Raw genomic sequence first — 23,394 nt, 5'->3', positions numbered from 1 at the left:
GGTGTTTAACCTGTTCCATACCATCTATATTCATTGCTAACCAATATTTTCATTATAACATAGGTAAACTATGCTGGTTTCATTAACAGAAATCATTGGTCTGTTTTGATGACCAAGCATGATCAATGTGCAAGAATAAACATTAAAATTCTTATGTCAAATCTGAATAAAATGCTTTGCAGGGCCCATCTTAATAAAACTGCAGAAGTGGAACTCTGAACAGTTGGGGCAAGTTTGGACACACCATTCAAGCCTGATACAACCCTGGATTTTGATTGTGATCAAATATTTGATGCAGTCCCCCTTTTTGGCCCCTTATTCCTCAATAAGCACAACCCAAAAAACCTCCTATGGAGATACAACACCTTTGGAACAATATTATATAGACCCATTCACTTTTACTCAAGACTCAAGAAATTATCTGTACATCAGACATTGCTGATGCTATAAGACTGTGTTGACTTCCATGATATATCCCTACATGGTTGCATCACATATTTTACTTATAGAATTAAGCACTATACCAGTAAATTTATACCTTAGATAATGCAGTCCACAAATCTTTTGTTACAGCATTTCCATATTTGTATGTGTTAAGGTAGTCGGTTATACCATCCATAAATTTGTCTTCTCCAAGGAAATCTCTAAGCATTCTTATAATGGATGCTCCCTAAAAAAACCTAGATCTAAGTTAAATGTGTTTGGTACTACATAGAGGGAAAGTACTTTGACATAGAACTGAAACCTGACATTGGATTAGCACCCCTTTGTAAGCAACTAACAATAACATAGATCATTATCATTTTGTAAATGCGATGCCATACCTTCAAAGTTTCTCTTAATTTGACTGTCAACTTAAGGAGGAACAGCAAAATATGTAGATAGTGTATACACATAGACAAGATAGTTCCCAAAACGTTCAGAAGTCAAGCTGCAAATAGACAATTCTATACACATTTTGTTTTTCTCATCAGTCAGTAACTTAAAGACTAAATCTAATAAGACTAATATTACAGAGTCAATTACCTTATCATAGGAAATCGTGTCAAATATTTCATTGACTTCATCAGGATTATGGACAGGGACTTGTATTGGGTGAGAAGTTTTCTGTCCATCACGCTTCAGAGCCCGCTGCAATGTCGCTCCAATAAACTGATCTTCCTTAATATAAAAATATTGTCATATGTTCTGTTAATTAACAATAAAAACTGTAAATTTAAGGCGCTGCAAACAATACACTTTTAAAACTTACTGATACCAAAAATATTTAGATTAACAAAACATATGTACCATGATATGCCTGTCCCAAAAATCAATTCAAGAACAAATAAGGCACAGACCATTTTCTTTTCAAGGGAGGGGGGATTTTATGTTGAGTTCACAAATGTGAAAATAATAAATTTTTTTTCAGCATGAGCCAGATTTAAGTGTGATTAGCACTGAAAGTTTTTGATTCTTGTGAAAATTGTAACATCAACAAACTTTTGAAGATTAACATGATGTAAAATAAAACTATTATCATATGTTTCCCATATCATTTAGAACTGTTTTTCCTTATATGTGTAAACTGAATGTCAATCTTTACTACTGATTTCTTCAGTACAAACTGTAATCAATAGTTCAAAAGTATGCAACTTCAGACACATTTACAAATTTTTTCGACTTCACCTTTTTCCCAAATTATTAACCAGTCCAAAAATTAATTTGCATTTACATTCAGAAACAATTTTAAAAGAGTATTTATCATACACTATAATAATACTCCTATAAAAAACCAGCCTAAGAAGATAGTTTCCTATAACATAAGGTTTTCAAAAACTTAACACTTTTATCAATTTGATTTTTTCTGACAAATATGCTTGGTCAAACTTTATGTTTATTAATGGCGTGACTGAATGTGAATGTGACTGGGTGTGAATGTGACTGGGTGTGTTAAATGGAACATGCTTAGCCCATTTAATGTTTCTTGACACATTACTGCAAGAACTTTATTCACTAAATGCAAATTTATTACTTAACATCTTTAAAAGCCAAAAAGTCCATGAAATATTCATGAAATAACCAAAATAACATGTACCAAGAAACAAAAGTAACTCCGGCACCAGTAGAGAAAACACCCAACAAGTTACTCTTAAAATGTCACATCCAGGTAAACTATAACATGGTAAACAAATAATTACTCATGGTGCAGATCAATACACCATTACGACCCATGGTTCAAAACAAACATGAAGATCCATTGGGTAAGATACAAGTTGTGATATGAAAACTTAAGGGATGTTGCTACAGACAAGAGGCTCTCACCTGGTTGAATAGTTTAAACAGTTGAATACATGCATAACCTAAAAATGGTCAATCCAACTTTGCACAGGTATTTGTCATGAGACTGAACATTTAAACATTACTCATCATTCTACTTATCTTAACTGAATAACATGCTAAAAGTGCAAAAAAATCATTCAAAATGCTATCAACAGATTTTTCTAAAATTTGCACTGATCATAGATCTATATTTTAGGCCAGGTGAGCCAATAAAAAGAAAGTTGACAATATGGAATGAGAAATCATCATGTTTGTCAAATAGTTGGGCCATGAATTTTTACCTTTCCATTGACCTCTAAGAGAAAGTCATGATATAAATCATGATAAGTTGTGACAAGTATGAACATAACATTCAAACTTGATAAGCACTTAATCTGGATTGTGAATAAATGTTTAAGAGGGAGTCCATGCAATAAACAGGTAGTGGGTGGCACATGACAAATTTTGTTTTTTTTTTTTAATTTCACCCATTTCATATCCCAAATGGATCCCTTCTCATAGTTGAAAGTTGGTTTTTGATTAACTTGATTAAAGAGAAATAAATTACATAGAAAGCATTGAAATTCATCGAAAAAGGGGGGATAACTCTTTCATTTGAGCACAATTTGGTTGCATAGTTATGGAATTTTAAAATCAATTTATGAGACATCCATGGTCAATTTGAAACAAACTTTACACTAGACATACACATGATATTTATATACATTGTAACAAAAAATTCAGTGGGATAAAATTTACTCTGTTCCACCTATATCATAGGATCTGCCTGATATTTACATGGACAGCATCTTAACAACATTCTGACCAGTATTAAAGTGATCAAAGAATTTTATAATATGCAGTGAGACGCTTATTTCTGACAACCTTTGTCCCTTAAAAGGTAAGGGCCATAATCCTTTAACATGTAGTAGTCAAATTCAAAGAGATACATACATTTTAATTAACCAGAAAGAATGTTTTTTATTTACCCCTTTTTGGTCCTTAATTGTTCCAGGATGATGCAGTAATTAACTCAAAAATAAAGCCTAGCCTAGCCTGACTATGGTGGCATGGAACGAATGATACAATTCCTTAAGATCCATATACTGAACTTATATAGTAAAATTTTATAAAATGCTTGGTTTATTTCTCTTAAAAATGCCTTTCTTAAACAGCATATGTTATAAACCCAAAATCAATCAAATCTTCCTTTCAGTGATAAAGAACCTTATGATGCAGCTTCATAGGAATCCATACATTTTTATCGGTACTTACACATTGTTTGGGAACAAGAACACTCTTTTCTGGTCTTTTTCAGCCCTTAATACTTAGTTCAGTTCACAATCCCTAAAATCAGTCTAAGTATGACCTTTGAGGTATAGAACATTGTCACAAAATATCATGGAGATCCATATGCTTATGGCTATGTTATATAGTCAAATTTTATTAAATGAAATGCTTGTTTTTGGCCCCTAAATTTCGAAACAGTTGAGCCATAACTCCCAAAGTCAATACCAATCTTCCATTTGTTATTACAAACCTCCAAATGACTTCGGATGATGAACACTTCAATGACATTAACTTCTAAGACAAAAACGACAGTGCCATACCATTATATGCCTTTTTTTTTGTGGTTGTATAAAAAAATAATGCCAATGGCATTTAAGGTTTCACTCTGTGATGGGAAGATATTATTAACTGACTTTAATCTTACCATGTTCAGAGAAGGGTCAATAGTATTAGTTCCTAGATATTCTACATATGAAGCAAATCCTTCATTTAGCCATGTATCATCCCACCACTTCATTGTCACTAGGTTTCCAAACCACTGAAATGTTAAAATAAAACAAGATATACTACTCAACTGTTTATCCAGTTTTCTTCAATTCATTTATTATAATTTACTTATTTCTAAAGAGACGCAACATGATAAAGATAGCTGTGTTTGGAGTTTATACATTGTAACAAATTAAAATCATCAATTATCTGATGAGCTGGTTCATGGGCAATGACAACAGCTGTAAATACCTGGTTAGCTAGTGCACTGACAATGGACAACAGATACAATTATATTGTGAGCTGGTTCATGGGCAATGACAACAGCTACAACAAGATGTTGCACACTATGTTGTGCTAAGAATAGCCCCACCAATCAATTTCAGTCAAAGCTGGAAAAGGGAGACAAAGTACAAGTCATTATGCAAAAGTAATACATTGTATGTCAAATATCTAAGCTTTCCCTGAAATAGAAACTGAGAAATCTGTAAAAAAAATTTCCAACATGCACAACCTAAAAACTTTCCATTACGATCAGTAAACAGGAAGTAGATGAGCATGGAACCTGAAAAGGGGAGACACAGTACAAGTAATCATGCAATTTTAAGCAAAATGCCAAATCCCTAACATTCCGTAAAATAGAAATGGAGAAATCTGGTTATGAAAAGTGTAACAGACAGAAGGAAGGACAAGGTGATTGCAATATTACAGGGCAGTAAAAAGAACCTTCAATTACTTGGTGAACTAGTTCATGCACAGTCAAAAGAACCTTTAATTACCTGATGAGCTAGTTCATGGGCAATGACAACAGCTACCCATTGCTTGTTTCTGTCAGATGATTCACCATCATGATATAAAACTGCTGATTCTCTGTATGTAACAAGTCCCCAGTTCTCCATAGCACCAGCAGAAAAGTCTGGGATAGCTATTAGATCTATAAAGAAGTAAAAATGGGATATTTTTACTTACAATTTCACAGTACAAGTAATCTAATTTTTTGTTGTTGTATTGAACATTTGTAGAGGCTCTTCTATATGTCATTCCTGCCAAGTTTTAGTATAAGTGGAGATACATACCAAAATATGTTTCCCCATGAGCTCGAGTGGCTAGTCAACCACTGTGCCATATGGGCAAAACAAGAAAAGGACTATTTGTATAGGGCAAGAGGTCAACAACCATATAAATTAAAAAAAAAAAACATAAGTTCCTATGTTTTCAGCAAAGTTTATCTTAAAAAATGTGACAATCTGATGCTTAGATAGCCATGGTTGACCATTTTGTTCTATCAAACTGAACCAGAAGTGGATCATTGGTAGAGGCTTTCCCATTCATCATTCCTGTCAAAATACTGTTAAGTCAAAATCACTCATGGGGCTTTACCATGAATTTTTACTTCAAAATTGAAATTATTCTCAGTTTTCAAACATTAAAGCGGTATTATAAGCCAGACAGATGGTACCGAGGAAGATATAAAAGCCAGAATAAGCGAAGCCCATCATGCCTTCACAAATGCTTAAGCCAGTATGGAATTCCAATATGTTTAGTGAGAACACCAGGGACTAATGTTAGATCAGATCTCTTCTCCGGATGTGAAATTAACAACAGGACTAAAACATTAAGCACAAGCATGGCAATGGATAGATCACACATGGAGAAAACCCATAAACAACAGAACTTCAGATGAGCATGGCAATGGATAGGTCACACTTGGAGAAAACCCTTAAACCAGAGAGGTATTAACTGGAATTCACAAGTATATAGAAAATGAGGGCAACCTTTGAACAGCTGAACAGCAAGAATGAAATAGAAAAACTGTGAGTATACTTACAAAGAGAATACCACCTACTTCAATGCAAAAACCTTTAGTTCAATATTACCCCTTTGGAATCCTCCAACAGTAATTATATTCTTTTCTGAACATCAAAAAAGTTTTAAAAATTATGCTTAACATTCCTTTAGAATTACATCAAAATACCTATAGCGGTTAAAGAGGAGAAGCTCATTTGTAGTTTTTACCCCGAGTTGAATGATCTCCCTTTAGAGTCCTCCAACTGTAATTAAACCCCACTGAAATTTGAAAAGATATGAGCTTCAAAGTTAACGAAATTGCTTATTTATCCCTGTTTGACCCTTAATTAATAAACAACATTAAAAGACTTCAGTGAGCATGCTCACAATACCCCAACAGCACACATTTGAACTGGTTTGAAAAACTTTAAAACTTACACCTGAAGAAAAAGTAGTCCCTTTTAATGATTTTTTTGCGAAATAAATCCCATTCATGATTTTATTGCTACTAACCATTCACCAAATGAGGCATTAAATGGATGCAATAATTGACCCCTTCCAAAAAGTGCACCCCCCTTGAAAAACAACCCCATCCAAGTTTGCTACTAACCATTTATCAAATTTTAAAGGAAACTGGTAAAAAATGAAGGCCCTATCCAAGCGACAAGAAGTTGTAAAAGCCAGAAGAACAGACAGACAGGCAGCTGGGTCCAAAACATTATACCACCACAAATTTGTTGCATTTGGTTTAATGAAGTTGTAGCTGATTTCATGAAACAGAAAGTTGATATCAGTAAACCACAAAAATATTACATAAGCCTCATCAATCTGTCAAGTGAAAGCAGAGATTTTTATGACAAAAAATGTCTATTTCATTCCATGTATCATGTATTTTGAAAAATGGCAAAATCGAACAAAACAGCAAGTAGATATCAGATATTCACAATAATCAGTAGTAACATATACCAAATCTATATAAAGCCACATACCAAATTTGAAAAAAATCGATTCATTGGCAGTGGATAATATATCATTGTAATGGGACAGACAGACAATCAAGGTGATTCCAATATACCACCCACTCCTTTAGTGTGTGTGTGTGTGGGGGGGGGGTCAATACATAAAGTTCATAACCCCCAAGATCAAGTTCTACCTTTTTCAAAGTATGGAACCTTTTGGTTCAGTTTCATAAGGATCTATGTATTTCACTTAGGTTACTGTCCTAAAACTAAAAAAATGTTTTTTAGCCCCTTTTTCACTTTATTCCTGAACAAAACAGGTCATTAGCTCCACAATCTTCCCCAGCCAGATTACTTAGGTATGGAATCTTGTGGTAAATTTCATACAGATTCATATACTTATATTCAAGTTGACAAGGGGACACCAAATGTGACAACAACAACAAGGACCACATTAACACTACCACGTCTTCGGACAACAACGATAATAATGACCACATTAACACTACCAAATGTCTTCAGACAACAACGATAACGACCACATTAACAATACCACGTCTTCGGACAGCAACGATAATGACCACATTAACACTATCACATGTCTTCGGACAACAACGATAATGACCACAAAAACACTACCACGTCTTCAGACAACAACGATAATAATGACCACATTAACACTACCAAATGTCTTCAGACAACGACAATGATAACGACCACATTAACACTACCACATGTCTTCAGACAACAACGATAATGACCACATTAACACTACCACATGTCTTCGGACAACAACGATAATGACCACATTAACACTACCAAATGTCTACAGACAACAACAATGATAATGACCACATTAACACTACCACATGTCTTCGGACAGCAACGATAATGACCACATTAACACTACCACATGTCTTCGGACAACAACGATAATGACCACAAAAACACTACCACGTCTTCGGACAACAACGATAATAATGACCACATTAACACTACCAAATGTCTTCAGACAACAACGATAATGACCACATTAACACTACCAAATGTCTACAGACAACAACAATGATAACGACCACATTAACACTACCACATGTCTTCAGACAGCAACGATAATGACCACAAAAACACTACCACGTCTTCGGACAACATGATAATAATGACCATAAAAACACTACCACGTCTTCGGACAACAACGATAATAATGACCACATTAACACTACCAAATGTCTTCAGACAACAACAATGATAATGACCACATTAACACTACCACATGTCTTCGGACAACAACGATAATGACCACAAAAAACACTACCACGTCTTCGGACAACAACGATAATAATGACCACATTAACACTACCAAATGTCTTCAGACAACAACAATGATAACGACCACATTAACACTACCACATGTCTTCGGACAGCAACGATAATGACCACATTAACACTACCACATGTCTTCGGACAGCAAAGTTAATGACCACAAAAACACTACCACGTCTTCGGACAACAACGATAATAATGACCACATTAACACTACCAAATGTCTTCAGACAACAACGATAATGACCACATTAACACTACCAAATGTGACAACAACAAGGACCACATTAACACTACCACATGTCTTCAGACAACAACGATAATGACCACATTAACACTACCAAATGTCTTCAGAAAACAACAATGATAAAGACCACATTAACATCAGACAACTTCAGTCAACAATAATGATAATGACTACATTAATATGTAAAACCATAACACTTGGTAGAAGAGCTGTGCTTTTCATAAAAATTAATAAAACACTTTTTTATACTGCCAATTTTCAGACAACAACGATAATGACCACATTAACACTACCACATGTCTTCTGACAGCAACGATAATGACCACATTAACACTATCACATGTCTTCGGACCGCAACGATAATGACCACAAAAACACTACCACGTCTTCGGACAACATGATAATAATGACCACAAAAACACTACGTCTTCGGACAACAACGATAATAATGACCACATTAACACTACCAAATGTCTTCAGACAACAACAATGATAATGACCACATTAACACTACCACATGTCTTCGGACAACAACGATAATGACCACAAAAACACTACCACGTCTTCGGACAACAACGATAATAATGACCACATTAACACTACCAAATGTCTTCAGACAACAACGATAACAACCACATTAACAATACCACGTCTTCGGACAGCAACGATAATGACCACATTAACACTATCACATGTCTTCGGACAACAACGATAATGACCACAAAAACACTACCACGTCTTCAGACAACAACGATAATAATGACCACATTAACACTACCAAATGTCTTCAGACAACGACAATGATAACGACCACATTAACACTACCACATGTCTTCGGACAGCAACGATAATGACCACATTAACACTACCACATGTCTTCGGACAACAACGATAATGACCACAAAAACACTACCACGTCTTCGGACAACAACGATAATAATGACCACATTAACACTACCAAATGTCTTCAGACAACAACGATAATGACCACATTAACACTACCAAATGTCTACAGACAACAACAATGATAACGACCACATTAACACTACCACATGTCTTCAGACAGCAACGATAATGACCACATTAACACTACCAAATGTCTTCGGACAACAACGATAATGACCACAAAAACACTACCACGTCTTCGGACAACAACGATAATAATGACCACATTAACACTACCAAATGTCTTCAGACAACAACAATAATGACCACATTAACACTACCACATGTCTTCGGACAACAACAATAATGACCACATTAACACTACCAAATGTGACAACAACAAGGACCACATTAACACTACCACATGTCTTCAGACAACAACGATAATGACCACATTAACACTACCAAATGTCTTCAGAAAACAACAATGATAAAGACCACATTAACATCAGACAACTTCAGTCAACAATAATGATAATGACTACATTAATATGTAAAACCATAACACTTGGTAGAAGAGCTGTGCTTTTCATAAAAATTAATAAAACACTTTTTTATACTGCCAATTTTTTATATTAATATAACTAACCTAATTTAGGAAGTGGATATTTGATTTTGTACATATCATTGTAGTAATCTAACACTGTAACAGCTGAACTGACAGCAAAATCTACTTGATCAATCTGGTCCTCAGGTGCATAAACTGTTACCTTAAATGAAAAATCTAACAATGCTTCATCAATACCTGACTAACACACATTCCAGATACTAAAGTTTTTAGTATTTAATACACATATAATTTATCTAAGTGTTATCTGTATCCTAATTATGCTTTGAATAAAGAGATTGAATGACACTTACACTTTCCATTATGATATAAGGAAATTCATGTTTGTTTTTTTTTTTCGGCAGACAGGAAGTCAATGTCATATGATTATGAGAAAGCATTCTATGATTCAGTATACCAATATTAAGCTTAGTAAAAAGTATCAACAAACTGTGATTTACAGAAGTTTGTTGTGACAAAAAATGACAGGTACAGGTAAAACAGTATACCCCTCTTCTACAGAGCAAGGGTACACAGGTAAAACAGTATACCCCACTCTTCTGCAGAGCGAGAGTATGCAGGTAAAACAGTATATCCCCCTCTTCTACAGAGTGAGGGTATAAACATTCAAGAGATCCTGTTACACCATGTGATGCAGTATTATTAAGTTCCTTCAGTTCATGTTATTAGTAAGCTATCTTCAGTTTTCAGTTATTATCAAACAACTGACATACATGAACGTTGTTTTTGGTTTTTTAACCAACCTTGTGAAAATTGTGGGTTTTTTTTTGTTAGTATTTTTTTGTGTGTTATAAGCAAATATGAAGTCTTGGGTTATCTTAATTTGGATCCAAAAAAGTAATGAGTGGAGTCATTCGTAAATGATAAACTGAATGTAAATAATTATGGTGCTGTTATACCAACTTACACTCTTAAAAGATTTTTGCCTACACATTTTATTTCAAATGTTAAGTGAAGTTTCTCATTTGATATTAATGGGCATGATACTGGAGTACTTTGATTTACATTAATTTAATACATACACTGACACCAGATTTGGTTTGATTGGTTTTGTACTTGTAGTCACACACGACAAATGCTACTAAATATGATGACATTTTGACACTTTCCACAAAGACATCCATAACACGTCCATCTTTGTAGTCTACTGTTTTCTCCTTTGGCATGTTAAATAGAGCAAGATAATGTGGATCTCTGACAATTGATAATTTAAACTTGGCTTTGAGACTAGGTTCATCAAAACAAGGGAAGGCTTGTCTTGCCCCTGTAGGCTGAAACTGTGTTGTTCCTATATACCTAGACAGCAAATAAAATATGGATTAAAGTGAAGTATTTTGACTTTGAGGATAGTCTATCTAAACCAGATTAACAAGGTGTTGATAAACAACAATAGGAGAAAATCAATGAGATGATTCCTCAAGAATTAGTTCAAAATCATTGAAATTCCTGAATGGGTTAAATATAAATTTAAGAATTCCCTAAAACATTGAAATATATTACACAAGGAAAAAAAGGTTGTTCAAAGGTTGTTCTAGACAGTTAATAGCTGCGGTTACATCAAATACAAAACTCTTCGTCATATATTAGAGAAATACAAAGGATGATTACATGTCATAAACTAGAGGTTTTTTTTCTATTGGTTAACAGTAATTATTATGAATCTAGAATCTTTGAATCATAGAGAGTCTAATTTCAGTCTGAAAGGAAATGAAAAAGATATCCTGCACACATGCAGAAATGACTAGACTTGGAAATTTAAAAAGCTGTAAGACTAGACTGGTCACCTTTTTGAAATGGCTAGAGTAGTAGAAATCGAAGTTCCAGGACCAGGACACCAAATCCTATGACAATTATAAAAGCCAAGATTTGAAGTGATATCATTGGCTTATTTTAAAAGTACCCCATTCTCTTTGGGAAAAATATTCGCCATTTTTAAAATGTTCAAATTGGGAAATTTGGAATAAGGGCACAAAACTTCAAATCTTTATCTAAAATCATAAATAGGGATAATGAGACAAGTCATAAACAATTGATTGGACAGCCTCATTACAGAGGCATGAGGGGAAACAGCCTTATTTCAGAGGCATGAGGTAAAACAGCCTTATTTCAGAGGTATGAGGGGAAAACAGCCTAATTTCAAAGGCATGAGAGGAAACAGCCTTATTTCAGAGGCATGAGGGAAAACAGCTTTATTTCAGAGGCATGAGTGGAAAACAGCCTTATTACAGAGGCATAACATTAAAAGCTAATGACATCACTGATTTAAGATCTTATATCCAATGTGTCCTACCAAATATGTCAATTGATCCCATCTTCCTGTCCAACTGCAAAATTCAAAAAAGATTTGTATAATATGGACTTAAATCTTTTGTGCCAAGTTTGAAAATATCTACATACATTCTTAACCTGAAGTTTATGATATTTTATAGATAATCAATGGCTTTAATTTTGGAATTTAAAGTCTTGTGATTGCACCCAATTCTTAACTTGAACAACCTGTATGCATTAGTCATAAAGGTGAGTAGCTTAAGTAAAAAATCCTTTTTCCTTAAGTTATTGTTTAGAAATATTGTTTACTGCTTCAAGGCCATACCTCTAGTAGAAAAAAGCCCCACTGTGCAGAGGTCTAACACTAAAAAGTGGGGGCAAGTACTGACACAACATTTAAGCTATAGTATAAATTTCTCATAAAATGAATGTGTTCATAGAATTAAAAAAAAAATGAAATAAGAAATTTACCTATTACAGCAAAAATTCAAAAATCTAAATGCACTGTTAAGATTCAGAAAATTAAAGAACCACAAGGAGTCATTCCTCGTTGAAATAAATAAAAAATATATCATTTTGAACCCTTTGGACCTTGGTGCAGACTTAAAAACATGGCCTTAATATTTAAAATTCAAAAGGCATGATTTGATTCAGCATATCAATGAACTACAAGGTTCAGATGGTCCATGTTTTGTGTACAACACCACCTGACCTCCCTGACCTCCTTTTTTTGTATACAGCATTATCTGACTTCCCCTGGCCTTTGTATGATAAATGACATTACCAGACCTCACTGGTCTCCTTTTTGTTTACAACATTTTCTGACTTCCCCTGGCCTTTGTACGATAAATGACATTACCTGACCTCACTGGTCTCCGTTTTGTTTACAACATTTTCTGACTTCCCCTGGCCTTTGTATGATAAATGACATTACCTGACATCACAGATCCCTGATTTATGTACTGCAGTATTACTGCATTGCCTGACCTCACTGGTCCTTGTTTTCTATACTACACTACCTGACCTCCATTGCCCGTTTTCTATACTACATTACCTGACCTCCATTGTCCCTGTTTTTATACTACATTACCTGACCTCTATTGTCCCTATTATCTATACTACATTACCTGACCTCCATTGTCCCTGTTTTTATACATTACCTGACCTCCATTATTCCTGTTTTTATACTACATTACCTGACCTCCATTATCCGTTATCTATACTACATTATCTGACCTCCCTGACCCTGTTTTCTATACTACACTAACTGACCTCTATTGTCCCTGTTTTCATACTACATTACCTGATCTCCATTGTCCATGTTTTTATCCTGCATTACCTGATCTCCATTATCCATTTTTTATACCACATTACCTGACATCCATTGTCCGTTTTCTATACTACCTTACCTGACCTCCTTTGTCCATGTTCGTTTTTTATACGACATTACCTGACATCCATTGTCCGTTTTCTATACTACATAACCTGACCTCCTTTGTCCATGTTTGTTTTTTATACGACATTACCTGACTCCCATTGTCCATGTTCGTTTTTTATACGACATTACCTGACATCCATTGTCCCTGTTTTCTATAGTAAATTATCTGACCTCCATTGTCCATGTTCATATTTGATACTATATTACCTGACCTCCATTGTCCATGTTCGTTTTTTATACTACATTACATGACCTCCCTGTCCCTGTCATCTTTACTATATCACCTGACCTCCATTGTCCATGTTTTTATACTACATTATCTGACCTCCATTGTCCCTGTTTTCTATACTACATTACCTGACCTCCATTGTCCATGTTCGTTTTTGATATTACATTTGTATATTACCTGACCTCCATTGTCAATGTTTGTTTCTTATACTACATTACCTGATCTCCCTGTCCTTGCTCGTTTTTTATACATTTGTACTACATTACCTGATCTTCATTGTCCCTGTTTTTGTACTACATTACCTGACCTCAATTGTCCATGTTTTACCCTACCGGTGCACCTGGTCCATGCTCTCACTTTTTAGTGGAGTCCAAGTTGCTCATTTGCTTTTGTTAATTTGTATGTATGATTTTAGTTACATTATGTTCTTTGTTGTGTATGTCTGTTTTCCATGTCTGGTCTTTGTCCCTGGATTACATTCTTTTGATTACCGCTATAACCTTGGTTCCCTTGATTACTCTTTTATACTACATTACCTGACCTCAATTGTCCCTGTTTTCTATATTACATTACCTAACCTCCCTGTCCCTGTTTTTTTTTTATACAAATGTACTACATTACCTGATCTCCCTGTCCCTGTGTTTTTTATACTACATTACCTGACCTCCCTGTCTCTGTTTGTTTTTTATACTACATTACCTGACCACCCTGTCCCTCTTTTCTATATTACATTACCTGATTTGCCCTGTTTTGGTTTTGTAAGAGCTTAGGTAGAACCCAGACAATCCTTTCACCAGTTTTGCATTATAGTCTATATTTATTGTAATTATTTCTTCAGGTTTCAGTTTTCTGCTGGTAGAAATAGCCAATTGTTCGTTCCTTAGGAATATCAGATATTTCTCTACATTGATGATGGGTTGTTTTTGTCCTACTGTCTCCACTTGTACTTTGGTAATTGTTAGATTTTTAGAATGCAACACCAGCAGAGAGGTTTGTGTGTTGATCTTGACTTTTATTTTCACAGTACCAGAAAAAGTCCTTTTTAGTAAGTCTGGATTAAGAAATATGTCATAACTGATTGGCTCTACAGTTTCTGGTAATCTAATGTGTTGCCATGGAAATATCTCTCCATTTGTAGCATATTTATCCTCAGTTGTTACATTAGGAATTTTAGTTGTTACAGGTGATTCAAGTTTTGTACAATGTGTTGTTCCTGACCGAGCAAATGATGCTATAAGGGTAACAACCAGAATAAAAAGACCACAAACAACTGCTATGACTGTTGCTCTTCCCTTTGAACATACTAACTGCTTACATCTCTGTTTTGTGGATGGCTCATAGACTGATTTTCTGTTTAAATTTTCACCTTAAAAACAAGAAAAATAGTACCTTTGTGAAATTATTTCATTCATGCAGCTCTTTTCTTTCATCATTCAAACTTTGTGACATTTCATATTAAATACATGTTTTGTGATTTTTTAGTTGCTAAAACATGAATTTGAGTCCATTTCATGCTGTTCCAACTTCAGTGGTAGCATATGAAATTCCCCTCTTAATGCAAGTAAATATGAAATAGAAGTTCAACCATTCTTCATTTACAGATATTTTACAATGTCTTATGCACAGAAATAGAATCATGTTTAAACAAATGAACTGTGTGTTAACATAAACACTAACAGTATTAGGAGTATGTGTCAATACAAGACAAGCAGGCCATTAACACAAAATAAATACTAAACTATATACTAATGCATATATAATACTGGAGGTACCAAAAAAATTAGCTACTGTGAGCAAGCTCACAAAAGAATATCCAAGCTCCAATCAATTCCATTCAATTTATACCCTTATATTGGATAATCATCCCTTGCAGTGACCTGTTATTGATTATCCTCAATGGCCCATTCTTGACCATTTATAAATGGTGCCTTACCTTCCTATTAAATATCATCAAAATCCATGGAGCAGTTCAGGAGGAATTTTGCTTCAGAAATTTAACCATGTTAGGTCTCACTAAGGGAGCAACCATTTGATTTAATGTGTGATTCTTAGTCTGTGCTGTAAGATCATTTGACTAATTTGAATATCCCAAACAGTGTCATTAGGTATTTCAGGTATGACATCAAGTTATGAGTTAGTTTTAATGATAAAAATCTTGTTGCTATGTTGTTTTTCATAATATCTTGCACTATGGACTTCTTAAAATATAGCTAGATTACCAATATAACTACACTGATTTTATAGCTAAATTATGACATGTTTTAGAGAAATGCATATTTTGATGAAAATTGCCTTCCCTGGTTATTTTTTCCATTTTTCCCATTTTTATTAGCCAATTTACCCAATTTCTCTGTTGAAAATAGGGTAACTTTGCAAGTCCCATAACTCCTGTCAAATTTTTGAACCAAAATGGCTGCACAATATGATCAACTTCAAATGGTGACTAACCATCCCACAAAGTTTGAACAAAATCAGCCCAGGCATTTCTGATGAGTTGAATCAGAAATGTGTGGCCAAACAGATGGACGGATGACACCAGTTTTTCTATGTTCCCTCCCACGAAGTGGCAATATAAGTTTGACATGATCATTTCATTATTCTATGTTTTCAAAGAAATGTTTTCAGCAGTTCATATGACTTCAAAATAGCTTCTCATTTGTTATATTTACTTCTTACTAGATCATAATTGATCCCTATTAGATCCAAACACCTTGCTGACAAAAAAAGGGCAACAGATTTATGCACAGTTCCCTGATTTGTATTTCTATATTCCATCCCTTGTAGCTTCAAGTGGCAATATAAGTTAAACATGATAATTTCATTATTTTGAGTTTTCAAAGAAATATTTTTCAGCAGTTCATATGACTCCAAAATAGCTTCTCAAGTTGAACTGAGACATTTGTTCTTCAAACTTGATCACAATCTATCCCTATATAATCCAATTGCCTTGCTGACCAAGAAAGGGCAACTGGTTTATGCACACTTTCCTGGAGTGCTCCTTGTTAGGAGGATTTGACGCTGAGTTACAGGACACACAGTTAAACTTCTACTTTGTGATTTCAACCGGAGAAGACGGTAAGTCTATGGATTGAGGTTTTAAGGGCTACATCCAGAATTTTAACTGGCCCAAAAGACAACAGGAGAAGACATGTTATCTGGTCCATTGGAAATTATCTAGCCCCAGACCACTTTTAGTGTCGAACCCTGATTACATCTATTCATATAGTATGTTGTGGTTACGGTGACACATCACAAAAAATGATGAAAAGTCAATATAATCTATCTCAATTCACATACTGTTGTTATTGACATATCGTGTCAAAAGTTGTTTTAAAAGAATTCTTATTTTCCAGTGAAGGGCCAGGTCCGGGTGTTAAAAGAATAGACCTGCAGCAGCGCTAAGCTTGTCATAAAAGGCAACTAAATAGTGCTCAGAACCCTAGCCGGGGGCTAGGGCGCTTTGCCCACAAAGCAACTGGGATGTGTGCCCCAGGTGGTGGAATGGGATACCCCTGGCGTGTTACATGCTGGGTTTGTCAGGCTATAAGGAAAACCTTAGTGGTGCACCATGTTGGGAAAGATGCCACGTTCCTCGCACGTTAAAGAACCCTACTGTGGTATTCTCCCGGAGTAAGAACCATGGGGCTCCGCCACAGGAGGCTAAATTGCCCGACCCTACCCACCTTTCCCTATTTCCAGTGGCAATCAAAATGTGTCGACCCCATTGTCCTTTTGTCCCATCCCTTTTTCATTCCATCATCATTTCATGTTCATTTTATCATCAATTTCATGTTCATCGTCTGAATATAGCTGAAATATTGCTGCTTGGACATTAAACCCCAACAAACAAACAAACAAACAAACCAGTGAAGGGCCCTCAAGGAGCATGAACATTTATAAACAATTATTATAATTTTACTATATACTGTGAAATTATACTGTTGTTCATAAGGTACCAATTTTCTGGATTTAGTGGGTAAGCCAAACCACAAATTTGGTTAGCAACAAAAAGGAGACTTCCTTTGATGTGTACACTGAAAACCACCTAACCACAAATTCAGGAATCTAGGAACTTGTGTTTCTTCCCTAATCCTTGAAAATTGGTATCCACGAAATTAAAGTACTTTCACTGTAGATGTTAAAAAACTAAAATTTCTTTCACAACCATGTGTTTTGTTGATGCAACAAATTGGCATTGGCCTAAAAATATTCACAATAAATTGGTAATTACCTTGACCAGATGAAAAAAAACTATCCTGACTATTAAATTGAGAAAATGTTTCATGACCTCTCAAGATGAAAATCTGTACTAGTTAACAAAATGCCTGATTAATGTGGATTTTTCGAAAGATAAATATTGTTATCTATATCAAAAGCTTGACAGTTACCAATTTTGGTAAGTAATACATGTACATGTATATAATTCTTAATTCTATTTGATATATCAAAAGGGTATCTACCAAGTAAAGCTGTGTGTAGATTTTTAAAAATTCAAAATCAATCAACAAATTTCAAGTAAACTCACTCAATGATAGTACTATTGCCAAATCCCTAGAGTAGACTTTGTAGCCACATTGAAGAAACTGCAGGTTTACAAAACCAATTTCATATTACTTTAAGCAAAATAAAAATGCTGTATCAAGCAAAACAAATATAAATCCATGAATTTCATGCTAACTCTATACTTTTGTTTACTGACTAGGAGGGCACAGTACATTACTCTAAAATCTACACTCATTTACCACATGTACATGGTATGTGAACAGTACATTACTCTAAGAGATTCTCCAGGTCTGATGTATAAACTCTGGACCAAAATTTCAAAATCTCAGAATTTTAAAGTATATTTGGGTATCACTGTACCATGGTTATTAAATGATTTCCTTTTTGGATTGGAGAGATACAATATGACATTTTTCAGCAATTTTCTTCTGATCTACTTTAATTTCAAGACATTAAAACTGATACCACCATATATCCAATAGATAAAATCCTGGGATAAAAGTCTCTACATAGAACACTGCTGTTGCTATTTGGCTGTTTATTATCCAGTTTTCTCATATTTCTTTGTTGAAAATTCGCTAAGAGTGTTTGTAAAAACCACTGGATTGGATTTTGATGGGTGATGTACCAAGTTAAAAGTAACAGATTGTAGAATGACAATATGTATTTTTTATTTATCTAAAATAAAAGGAATGTAAATTTGTTTTAAGTTCAAAAATAGGTCTTTCTAGACAAAAAAATCACTTCAATAAGGGTTCATAAAGAATGATTAGTCAATTAATGTTTGTGAAAAATACTGCATTTATTAAAATGAAATTAATATCAAATGAAAGAGAAAAATCTGCTGAATGGCGATAGGTATTTTTGGTAAGTGCACTTTGAATAACAATAAAATGGTGACTAAATGAATGTACCTATGTCTTAAGAAAGAAATATCAAAATTTTCTTAAAACTATAACTCAGCAAACTGTTCCTCATTGTGCTTTTCTGTTTGTTAAATGTATGAAAAAAAAGTGGGAATAGAAGGAATGAACCCATTTTAAAGAAGTTTCTTTAATCTTTTAATTGGTAGTAAAGTCAGGTTCTTTTGGGTACTGAAGATCAGCATGCGCCAAGCTGTGTAGTCGTCTACTAACAAGAACAGGTCTCCTTTGGTGCTCTGTGCCCATATAATATTTACATTGACATTATTCACAGTTTTGGGTAAAACTGGTAGGGTCTTCTTGCTTTTGTTGTACATGGCATTCTTACAAAATGGGAAAGTTGGAATATTCTCTACCAGTTGTTTTGCAGCGAACTTTCATTTTCCACATGACTTTGTCTACCATCAGATGCATTTGGTCCGACCCATGGTTGTAGTATGCTGAGACTGGTTGGTAAGTTGTTAATGGTGTTGATTGTTGCAGGACAGTTTGCAGTGGAACATTTCCTATAAGTTCTTTCACCCCGTCTGTTCTTTGCCTGGAACTGAAAACCATTGTGGACAAGGTTCTGGTTCCCAAGTCTGTAACAAATTTTACTTGTAGCAGAGCATTAGCCATTGTGACTGAATAATGATATCCTTTCAGATTGTACTAGAATTTATATCAAACAATTAGCTTGGGATTCAAATGGCTTGGTGATCTCAGCTGCGCAGATATTCATGTCAACTTACTAGTTAGCTTGGATAAAATCTTCTGATTTTTTTTCAACTTGGGGTAGGATATAAACAATTGATTAAACTTAGTTGCTGACAGCTCATTATCTTTACTAAGAGCAACAGTTGTCACTTATTATTCCTCAACTTACATTGCCCATAAATCACATTTTAATTTAATTTTGTTTATTTTTTGTTAAATATTAATATTACTGAATCAGAAAAAAAATGAAGTTTACATTTCAAATTGACAAAATATTTAGTTTATTTTTATAATTCAAATTAAATTATGTAATTTTTTAACAAAAAAATATATTAAGTAGCATTCCAGCTAAGGATCATGCAAATTGTGATTCATGGGTAAAAAGCCTACATATTTTTATTTTTGATATTTTGTTTGAAATGTCATAGTAAACAGAAATTAACATGTGGTTTTTCATATAACCTGTGCTCTTAGGAGATAAAAATTGTATAGAATGCACAGTAGATTTCAAAATTAAGGGAGATAACTCTGTAAATACAATAGAATCTACTGGATTTTCAATGTTGATTATCTCCTAAGAGCAGGCAGATTTGAATGAATAATTACACATTTCATAGTATAGACCCATAAAACGACTTAATTACAACAATAAAAATATGTAGCCTTTTTTTGGGTGTATCACATTTTTCAGATTTTGCATGATTCTTACAAAGACAGGTACTTAATAACATATCTATGTGAAAATAGCAGTAAACTTTGTCATATAATTATTATGAAATACAGGTAAATCTAAGGTGATATTTAATTAATCTTAAATGCTATAAAAAACTATTTAACTATAGAAACATTTATTCTTATATGGGAATAGGAGGAAATTAAAATAAATGTGTTTTCTATTCAGCAGAGTATTTAACAGAATGGCATTCACCACTAATGATAGCAGTTTCTGTGTTTTAATAAAATGTATGCCTTGTGTGACTTGTTACGTTTCCCTCATCAATGTCAGCATTGGTCTTCACCAACTGAAGTTAAAAATTCCTAGCTCCTTTTCCACATCAAACGATCCTAAATAATGTTAAACATGTATCCTGATGCCCATTCTCATCCACCATAAAATTCCCATAAAATTCCTCCGATGGTGCTCCTACATTGGCATGAAATATCGTACGGTATTGTAAAATGTGATAACTGTTCAAACAACAGTACTGGTGTGGTGGGAAACTGCATTAAAGATTGTTTCTTGCAACATTAGTCCTTCCCATGGCTGTTTCCTTACATTTCAGATGATGTTGACAGCATTACAGCAAAATGCAATCTGCCATGTTCAGCGAACTTGCTCCTTATTTATACCTTCAAAATTATTCATATTTGAAATATGGGTATGAGGTAAGAAACAGGGGTTTTGGCGAGCGATTTACCCTGTTTCACGTCGAGTAACCCATATTTCCGATATGCTAGGACACTGGTTTTGTATTGTGTTTATCCTGCAAACAAACAAAAAATATTGATTTTAATCTATTCTATGTAAAATCACCTTTTTACATGGTTTACAAAAAATACCCCTATTGCGTCTCTAATGATGCAGCGCAGAGTAATATCTTAGCGCCAGTATGGATATGCAAACCCTTGCGAGTCTGCCCAATTCACTTTAAAATAATACATTCAGGGTAAAATGCCTTCTGTATTTGTAACCTAAATATTTTTATCAATGTAAATGACTTCAAAAGTATTTTAAAAAATATTTACTTCGTGATTTAATGCCGAAAAATGATCCTTATACAACACTACAATTGTAGAGCTGAGGTATTTCTTTTTTTGCGTAACCAGCAACACACTTTTCTGAAGAAATTGTTGACAAATAGGCGCTGAATTGAGTTCATAAATTTATTATTTATTTTGAACTTTATATCATGAAAGAGTAATCAGGGAAACCAAGGCCATAGCAGTAATCAAAAGAATGCAATCCAGGGACAAAGACCAGACATGGAAAACACACACAACAAAGAACACGAAGCAACTAAAATCATACACACAAAGCAAAAAAAGCAAATGTGCAACTCGGACTCCACTAAAAACTGGGAGCATTGACCAGGTGCATCGTTTGGGTATGCATCCTCTGTTTTTTCTAGAGTTGCTTATAAAATGTCAAGTCCGGGTAGACGAAAGAGGAAAGGAAAACTATGACATGTTGAACAAATCAGTTTTCATGGCACAGATGGATACATTGAAATGATCCACGAGTTCATGATGATGACCATAAAACTTCTGTAGTGATGACTTCAATCTTGTAGCAACATAACCCTGTTCAAGAAGCCTATTTGTTAGAATTCTAGCACGATACAATCTGCATAATTTGGGCAAGCTCTGAGTTGTGATATGAACACTCCATACTCAGGTGCTGAAGGGATGTTGCCACAGATGAAAGGAAAGTTGACAATTCTGAATGAAAAGTCATCATGTTTGTTGTAAAGTTTGGTCAATAGTTTTTCTTTACTATTGATTTCTAAGTGTAGGTCAAGATATGAGGATGACTTCACAGTCTGTAGTATCCTTTATCTCAAGTTCTTAGGGTAGATGCAATGTATTAAATCCCCAAAATTAGGATGGTTTAAAGATAATTATGAGATTAAAGGATCTAGCTAAACGATACCGTATAGCGGGTTATTTTCACAGAGTTAAATTTTTCGCGATTTTGAAGGCCAAACGTCTGGAAGATATTTTGTGGGGTTTTTTTTTCACAGTCTCAAGAGGTGTGACAAAAAATTTTTGCGGGTGAAGTCCTATATATGTGTAATTTTCACCATTGTTTCAAAAATATTAGAGTCAAAACATGACAATTTTTCCCTTACAATAAAAGTTTTTATAGAACACCCTGAATGGATTGTTATGTTGAAACTAAAGTTGTAAGAAGTACAATATCTTTTTAATTAGAAGATAAAACATACATGCAAATAAAACACATAAAATATATCATTTAATCCAGTTAAAAGTTTGTTCATTTCGATCGTGACATTCAGCAAAGCAGAAGTTGGTCCTCAAGGTAATCGTCTAAGGCGACATTAATACCAGTTTCCCTAAACCCACTTCGGATATTTTCCAGACTGTTTGAGATGTGCTGAAACATCTGAACAAGCCATTTTGCGACAATTGTTTAAGTCTAGATAAAGATAAATCCACCGTATTGACAATCTCACACTGCGCTGCATTTTTGTCACGGTCTAATTGGTGATTAAAATTTACAAAAGTATAATGGATGAGGTTGAATGAACAAATGAGAACTATTTCTTCTCACTTCTTAAATTTACTCATTAATATCATTAATCTACCTACCGTTAATACCAGAAATTGAAAGGAAAGTTTCCCTGTAAAGTACCGAAGTATCGTATTAAGAAATTACTGTTACGTCGGCATAAAATTTCACGGGTTTTAT

General features: G+C 34.2%; 1 protein-coding gene across 1 annotated transcript in view; it reads right to left on the bottom strand.

Moving 5' to 3' along the window:
- Positions 1-23,394, bottom strand: part of LOC148623302 (endoplasmic reticulum aminopeptidase 1-like) — a 53,836-nt gene that overhangs the window by 26,912 nt on the left and 3,530 nt on the right. The window contains exons 2-8 of the mRNA XM_088565061.1: positions 14,578-15,208; positions 10,930-11,203; positions 9,929-10,049; positions 4,857-5,011; positions 4,016-4,129; positions 1,027-1,161; positions 539-670 (exon numbers count right to left, since the gene is read on the bottom strand). Coding sequence (XP_088421187.1) covers positions 539-670; positions 1,027-1,161; positions 4,016-4,129; positions 4,857-5,011; positions 9,929-10,049; positions 10,930-11,203; positions 14,578-15,208 — 1,562 coding nt within the window. The remainder of the gene's footprint in view (positions 1-538; positions 671-1,026; positions 1,162-4,015; positions 4,130-4,856; positions 5,012-9,928; positions 10,050-10,929; positions 11,204-14,577; positions 15,209-23,394) is intronic.

This window comes from Perna viridis, chromosome 2 (genome assembly GCF_037379345.1).
Source record: "Perna viridis isolate PV_CMFRI_1.1 ecotype Kerala chromosome 2, ASM3737934v1, whole genome shotgun sequence".
In the NCBI taxonomy this organism is placed as follows: Eukaryota; Metazoa; Mollusca; class Bivalvia; order Mytilida; family Mytilidae; genus Perna; species Perna viridis.
Note: the sequence above shows the minus strand (reverse complement) of the source record. Positions and strands in the feature narration are given on the sequence as shown.